The sequence below is a fragment of the Camelus bactrianus genome, chromosome 13 (genome assembly GCF_048773025.1).
Source record: "Camelus bactrianus isolate YW-2024 breed Bactrian camel chromosome 13, ASM4877302v1, whole genome shotgun sequence".
Classification (NCBI taxonomy): domain Eukaryota; kingdom Metazoa; phylum Chordata; class Mammalia; order Artiodactyla; family Camelidae; genus Camelus; species Camelus bactrianus.
This window is the reverse complement of record NC_133551.1, coordinates 78,438,160-78,445,314: the sequence shown is the minus strand read 5'-3', so window position 1 is coordinate 78,445,314 and position 7,155 is coordinate 78,438,160. Positions and strand designations below refer to the sequence as shown.

The 7,155-nt window shown below is 64.2% G+C and overlaps 1 protein-coding gene and 1 long non-coding RNA gene across 3 annotated transcripts; one reads left to right on the top strand and one right to left on the bottom strand.

The window, feature by feature from the left end:
- Nucleotides 1–2,384: 2,384 nt before the first annotated feature.
- Nucleotides 2,385–3,773, bottom strand: LOC123617504 (uncharacterized). 2 transcript variants are annotated; one of them, XR_012511498.1, is made up of 2 exons: nucleotides 3,461–3,773; nucleotides 2,385–2,528 (listed from the first exon to the last, which is right to left on the bottom strand). It is a non-coding gene; the product is annotated as an uncharacterized LOC123617504 (long non-coding RNA). The 2 variants fall into 2 exon arrangements; XR_006725654.2 differs by having other exon boundaries at nucleotides 3,467–3,773.
- A 128-nt stretch (nucleotides 3,774–3,901) lies between these two features.
- Nucleotides 3,902–7,047, top strand: PRXL2B (peroxiredoxin like 2B). The gene is made up of 7 exons (XM_074377642.1): nucleotides 3,902–4,099; nucleotides 4,297–4,501; nucleotides 5,149–5,200; nucleotides 5,786–5,849; nucleotides 5,931–6,006; nucleotides 6,285–6,403; nucleotides 6,873–7,047. The coding sequence occupies exons 1-7, from the start codon at nucleotides 4,037–4,039 to the stop codon at nucleotides 6,897–6,899; spliced, it is 606 nt and encodes a 201-aa protein (XP_074233743.1). The 5' UTR covers nucleotides 3,902–4,036; the 3' UTR covers nucleotides 6,900–7,047.
- Nucleotides 7,048–7,155: the final 108 nt, after the last annotated feature.

Here is a 7,155-nt window from a genome sequence, read left to right as displayed (position 1 = left end):
TTGTGAGGTCGGGTGGAGACCCCGGGCGGTGGGAGGGTCGAGGGAGATACTCCTTGCCAGTGTGGCTCCCCTGCCAGTCCAGGCTGTGACTCCTCAGGGAGGCCCCCTGACTGCCAGGCAGCATCAGCCCTGGAACCAGGGCCACCAGCATGCTCCCCGCTCCCAGCACCAGGCCCAGAGCAGCCTGTCTCCCTGCTGGGAGTGGAGCCCCAGGACCTCCCCTGCTGGGAATCTGCTGGCTTCCCAGGGCCCGGCAGGCCCCACACAAGCCAGCAGGGCGGCTGGCAGGCTGTCCAGCCCAGAGGCCTCAGGGTTCCCCAGGGTGGGGTTCCCAAGCGTCCTGAGGAGGGCGGTCATATTTAGTCAGTCCCAGAGCCTGTCCCAGCTATTTCACAGAGAGTGAGACTGAGGTCCTGGGGCAGCCCAGGGGCTCCTTTCCAACTCCCCCAGCTCCCCTGTGCCCTCTTCCTTGAGAGCTGCACTTCCTCCTCTTGGGGTTCCCCACTGCGCCCTGGCCATGATGCTGTGCAAAGAGGAGGGGCACACATTGGGGTCTGAGTGCTGCCAAGTGCAGCCCCAGAGGGAGCCCCACGAGCCAGCAGTGTGGACTGAGGGCAGACCCCCGACCCCTTCCCAGTCCAGGAGTCCCTCTGATCACAGGGCCCACTACCAAGGGGCATGAAGCCCCTGGCAGGGGGCACAGATGCGGGGGCGGGTGCTCAAGCCCTGCAGGGGACCCCATGCAGCTTCCACTCTTCCCAGGGACTGGCACAGCCACACTGCACGGATACCTGGGTACCGGCTTGCCCATTTATGGCCAGAGACTGGGGCTCAGAACCAGGCCTAGTGTCCCAGGAGGGCCCCGCATTCTCTCGGCCTGAACTGGCTTTCCCCCAGTGGGCTCACTGGTGGGAGGCGGCATGAGGGGCACGATGGGAGGGGTGGGGAAGCGTTCAGGTGCCTTTCAGTCCCTGTGGGTGGTGTTGTGCCCGCTGGGGATGTCCAGGTGGCAGTGATGGGTGGGCTCCCTCTGGCCCTCCCAGCCCTGAGTGCCACGGACCCGTGGGCGGCAGGGCACCGGATGAAGCAGCCCCGTGGAGAGCTGGCGGACGCTGTGTGCTCCCTGTGCCCCTGGGACCCTGACCACCCACCTCAGTGGCCTGCATGAGTGTCTTACCCGTGACCCGATAAGAGATCTGACCCTGACCCTGAAGCTGTCACAGCACACCCACATCTCCAGGACCACATGCTGCCCCCGGCCCCGCCCCAGCCCATCTCCCAGAGGTGCTCCCTGCCAGAGAGCCCTTCAAAGGACCCCTCGGCCTCTATCCATACCTGTCTAACCCCCAATGGGGGCTGAAGCCCCTCCCTCCATCACCCTGTCACCTGGGCCCTGAGCTCCAGGACACATTTGTGTCACTTGGGCACCCAAACCCAGGACAATCCCTGATGGAGAAGAGGGTCTGGCAATGTGTCCCCCAGCCTGCGGTCTCCAGGGGCTGGGCCTTGTCCACCCACAGGGCCCCCACACCGCACCCCAAGGGCTCCTCTTCGCGGGCTCAGCACTCGGACCCTTGGCCTTCTTCATACCTGGGGCGGGTGGTCTGGGGAGGGGAGGGGCTCAGGAGGAAGGGAAGACAAAGGGGGAGGCTGGAATGCTTTGGGTTCAGGGGTGGGGTTTAGGAGCTCAGAGCCTCGAGATCCACACAGATCTCCCACCTGCCGCAGAAAGCACCCCTCTGATCAGGCTGAGGTCTAGGGGCCCAGGCCCACACTGCCCCATGCCCCCGCCAGCTGAGGGAGGGGGTCTCGCTGTTCTGTCTCTGCCATCTGACTGGCCTGGTTGGCATGATGGAACCCTGTCTGAGGGGCGAGTCCTCAGGGGTAAATGGCCTGGGACTGGGACCTGCCTCCGGGGCCCACCAGAGAGCTGACTAAGGTTCTCACTTCTTGTCTGGGCCCAGCTGGGGGAAAGTCTCAGCTTCCCCATGAGGCTGTGCCCCCCTTGTGAAGGAGGCCCCTCTGCTATCCTCTCGCTGGACAGCCGTTCCCACTGCGCTGCTGCTGATACAAACATCCTTAAGGCTTTCGGGATGAATGCCCTCTGTGTGCAGCATCCCTGGGCACCATGAGTGGTGGCTGAGCTGGGGGTGCACCTGGCAGATTCCCTGGTAGGGGCAGAGCTGGGCCCAGACACACACACCTGGGCTGCAAAGCCAGGCTGAGATCCTGTCCTTCAGCCCCTGCCCGGACCCTAGAGACACTCTTGGGGTCCACCTCCTGTGTATTTGAGGGATAGAGTGTAGAGGGTCCCTGGGTTGTGACTCCTCGAGACCTGAGTCCTGACAGGACCATATGCTATTGCTCACCAGGTGGACTTCTGGTTTCCATGCACCGTCAATATATTATGCCAAGTCCCAGGATAAGGACAGGGGTGATAACCACAACAAGATAAACACTGCAGCAGAAATGTGGTGTCTGTGCTGCTGGTCCCAGGGTTTGCTTCCATCTCAAAAGGGCTGCTGCACCTTGGAGAGAGGAGAGGTGGGGTGAGCAGCAGCAACGCACAGCACCCGGACACCTGACGCTCAGCAGACCCAGGAGGTGGGCACCACGGCCTCTGGGGGCTGCTCTCCTGGGTTCTGGAACTGCGGCATCTTCCCCCTTGTTTCTCCCTCCCTGCTGGGCAGGGGGCCCTGCCACTGTTAATCTCCGTGTGGCCTCCTCTTACTCTATTCGCTCTGCCTGTTTTCAATAACCAGGAAGTGAAATCCTTCTTTTTCTGACATAAGTCGATTTTGGGTCCTGGACCTTCAGCCACTCCTGCTGCCCTCATCCTCCCAGGCCCAGGGCAGGCTAAGGAGGTAGCAGCACCCCTCTTGGGCCCCAGTTTTCCCCCTCTCTACTGGGGGTCCTGTGGAATACAGCGGCATGAAGAGGGGGCCTCCCCCCTCCCCAAACCTGAGGCGGGCCACTGCATGGTCCAGGCCCTGGGGCTGTCTGCAGGCCTGGGGAGTGAGGCCGGGCGACAGGACCCCCCCCGGGTGGGCATGGACGCCCAGGTGGGCAAACCCCACTGTCCTGGTTGTCTCGGCTGCACCTCTCTGCCTCTGGCCCTCATCGGCAAAATTGGGTGATACTGAAAGGTGTCACAGGGCTGTCGCGAGTAAAAAACAAGACGAATTCGCAAGGCACCTCGTCAACTGCTGTTATTTCTTTCGGGTCCATTTTATCCAAAGTTTGGGGGTTAAAAGCAGATATTTAGCTGGCATGAAATAGTATTTTATGATTAAAGCCAACAATGACACGTAATTGAGAAAACGCTGCATTCTCATGGGTTTTTAAGATGAAGCAAGATCATAGGGAAAGGCTAAGCCCTCGGACTCCTCTGCCAGCTGGGACCCCTCCACCGGGCCCCCACCCGACCTCCCATCCACGACAGAACTCTCACTCCGCTCGCCTTAACCTTGTCCTGCAAACCGCGCACCACGTCGCCCCCGCGCCTCCTTCGGACTGGAGCTCCGGCTTCCGCGTTCCCCGGGGACGCACGGATCGGGGAATGTGGGGACCCAGGGGGGACCTCGGCCGCCCCGCCCCTCATCACTCCTCAAACCAGGACGGAGCCCGCCCCCGGCCCAGCGTGGCACTGCGCAGGCGCACCGCGTTTCTGCGGCTGAGCCACCAAGCTCCGCCCACTACCAGCGCGGTGACTCCATTGGCTGATAGGCTCCTGCATATACAAAATGGGTGACTGGGAGCCTATTCTGTAAACGGGCGGCTGCCGTAGGCGGGGCCGGGGACGGGGCCTGGGCCTGGGCCAGGGCGGAGGGGCGGGGCGGGCGGCGACCAGGGGCGTGTCTGGAGGGCGGAGCCGGGCGGCGCGCTGTCCCCTGGCGGGGCGGGGTCTGGGGACGTGTCCGGGGCGGAGCCGGGTGGCGCTCAGGGAGGGACGCTGAACCAGGTGGAGCTCCGGACGCGAGGCTGACCCGGCTGGCGGGGAGAGGGGCTGTGGCAGGGATCCTGGGCGGCCGCCGCCATGAGCACGGTGGACCTTGCCCGCGTGGGCGCATGTGTCCTGAAGCACGCGGTGACCGGGGAGGTGAGGCCAAACGGGCTCCGGGCGGTGGGCGCGCCCGGCACCTGGCAGCTGCATCCGTGGCCGGCGCCGGGGCACGGGGCGGTCGGGGGCGCCGGCTGGGCGTGCGCGGCGCTGGCCGCTGGGGCGGGGCGGGGCTGGAGGTGTAGACGAGCGCTCAGGTCTCGGTCTGCCGCCGCCCCTCACCCGCCCCGGCACAGGCCGTGGAGCTGCGGAGCCTGTGGCAGGAGCAGGCGTGCGTGGTGGCCGGCTTGCGGCGCTTCGGCTGCATGGTGTGTCGCTGGATCGCTCGGGACCTCAGCAGCCTCAAGGGGCTCCTGGAGCAGCACGGCGTGCGCCTGGTGGGCGTGGGGCCCGAGGCCCTGGGCCTGCAGGAATTCCTGGACGGTGGCTACTTCGCTGGAGGTGCCTGCGCCCCCCACCCGCCTCCCTCTGCAGCAACCCCTTCTCCAACCGCCCAATCGCCCTGAGACCCTCCTCAGACTCAGGGCTTTCACTGCCTCCTCCTCTCCCAGCCCTGGCCCTTCTCTCTCCAGGAGTGTTCCTTCCCCTCACCTCTCGCGCTTCCTTCAGCTGCGGCCCCTACTCGCTCCCCCAGCCATGATGCTCTTCCCGCTGTGGGGGAACAGTGTGGCCGGGCTCTGGGGTGACTCTGGCCTCTAATCAGGACCAGAAGTCTTTACTGGGTCAGTAGCATGCTCCCCACTGCCCCAGGAGCCAAATCCTGAACTTCCCCAGATGCTTCTCCCCAACCCCAGGAGTAGCAGCTGCCTCCCACCCCCCCACCCCTCCTCCCTGCACCCATGATGTGTCCTCGCAGAGCCCTGAGCCCAGTGGCAGAGTTTAGATGAGTCCTGCCCCTCCCTTTCCACCTGTCACCCTCTGGGCCTCTTCCCTCCCAGCCATGGGGACACTCAGCTCTGCTCTGCCCCTCCTGGCCCTGGATGGGTGACTGAGCTGGGCACCAAGGGTGGACAGAGGGCCGGATGCAGGAGGGGGAGCCAGGGTGGCAGGTGGGCCTGGGGCACACACCTGTCACCTCTGCTTTCCAGAGCTCTACCTGGATGAGAGCAAGCAGTTTTACAAGGAGCTGGGCTTCAAGCGGTGAGCTGGGGGCTCTGGGTTCACTGCTCCCGTATTCTTCTTCTCCCTGCCCCCTTCCCTGGCCAGGTGGGCTCTGTGGCACCCACTGCTCCAGCCAGCCCTGCCAGGCTCTCTCTTGGGTGCTGGGTGTCTGTAATGGGCTGTAGGTTAGGCTTCTCAACCAGGGCCTCCTGGCAACTGGCTGCAGAGGGGGCTTGGATCCAAGTGCCCTAGTCAGGGGCCATTCCAATCACCTTGGGTGCCGGTGCCACAGGCTGGCTGGCTCATCTGATTGGCAGCGCCAGCTGAGCCAGCTCTCCGGGCTCACTCAGTCCACGCTCCCCCAACCTCTCCAGGGCCCCAGGCCCGCCAGCCCCCAGGCTGGGTGCCCCATGGCTCTGGCAGCTGCTTCTGGCTGGGCCAGTTGCTAGCCTGGCTGCCCTGTGCCTCCTGAGCCCCTGGCGAGATGGGGTGGGGCCTGCTTGTGGAAACTGGTGTGTACATCTTGTGGAGACTGGGGGCAGACCCTGGCAGGGTGGGGCGAGGTGCTGGGCCTCAGTCTTTGCTGAAGACACAGAGCCTAGACAAGCCAGCGTATCTTGGCAGGTACAACAGCCTGAGCATCCTGCCGGCCGCCCTGGGGAAGCCCGTTCGTGACGTGGCCGCCAAGGTTTGTGACGGCCAAGGTCCTGTGGGATTTGGGTGTCAGGGCTTGTCTGGGGCTGATGTGGGCCTGCTCCCCTCCCTCCAGGCCAAGGCTGTTGGCATCCAGGGGAATCTGTCTGGGGATCTGCTGCAGAGCGGAGGGCTGCTGGTGGTTGCCAAAGGTGAGAGGCATCAGAGGCCAACACCTGTCCAAGGGTAGGGGGTGGCAGGGCCACATACTCAGGTGGGAAGGTCTTGCTGAACTTGACCCTGCCCTGCCCCTCCCTTCCTCCCCCTGGCTTGTCAGTCTGGTCAGATTTGCCCTTTTGTGGTGTGGTTCAGCTTTGAGTGTCCTCTTAGCTGGGCAGGGTGTGGCCAGAACAGCTCATTCATCTCGGTAACCAGGTGGGGTGGTGGCCACACAGAGCCCCCCTGACTCACCCCCCTCCCACTGCTGCAGGTGGTGACAAAGTCCTGCTACACTTTGTCCAGAAGTCCCCAGGTGACTACGCCCCCCAGGAGACCATCTTGCAGGCCCTGGGCATCTCTGCAGAGGCCTGCACCAGCGAGCCACCCCGGGTGAGCCCCAGCCTGGGGAGGTCCCTGCTTGCTAAGAATGCCCCTCTCCCCAGCCCCTCCTGGGTCGAATGTGTGATGTGGCCAGACGCTGACCTTCATCTTGCAGGCTTCCGTCCACTCAGTGCTCACTGTAGCCCCAGGATGTCACTGTCACCTCACTTTGCATTGATAGATCAGGGACAGGGTGGACGAGTGGGCAGGCACAGCAGGGCCCTCTTCAGAGGATGGTGGGCTGCTCAGGGGCTGCAGGTCAGAGGAGCAGCCTGTCCTGTCAGCCTTGGGAGGACAGGGGTGTCCAAGGTGACCGCAGCCGGCCGTAACTGCTGGCTGACCTCCTGTGCCCCGAATGGAAGGAAGTGTCCAGCACACTCCTTCCTCTCCTTGGCCATGGACCCCTGGACAGTGGGACCAGCTGCTCGTGGCCCTGGGGGGTGTGGCTGGCCTGATGGGGCTTCTGCTGCCTCCCCAGTGCGACGAAGAAGCGTGCTCGAGGTGAGGGCCCAGGCCTCTGGAGATCTGGGCTGCGCCTCCTGCCCTGGGCGCACTGCAGCTGGATACGAAGAGACTTCCTGGGATCTCTGGGCTGGGGCTGAACTCTGCCTGGACTGCAGCAGCAGTGAGCATTAAAAGGCGGTTGCTGGGCAGTGATTCTTCTTTGCCTCTGAATCCTGCGTCCTCGGCAGCCCCCGCCTTGATCGCTGTTGGTTTCATCCGGGCCGGCGGGGAGGCCGTGTGTCCTGGGTGTGACCTTC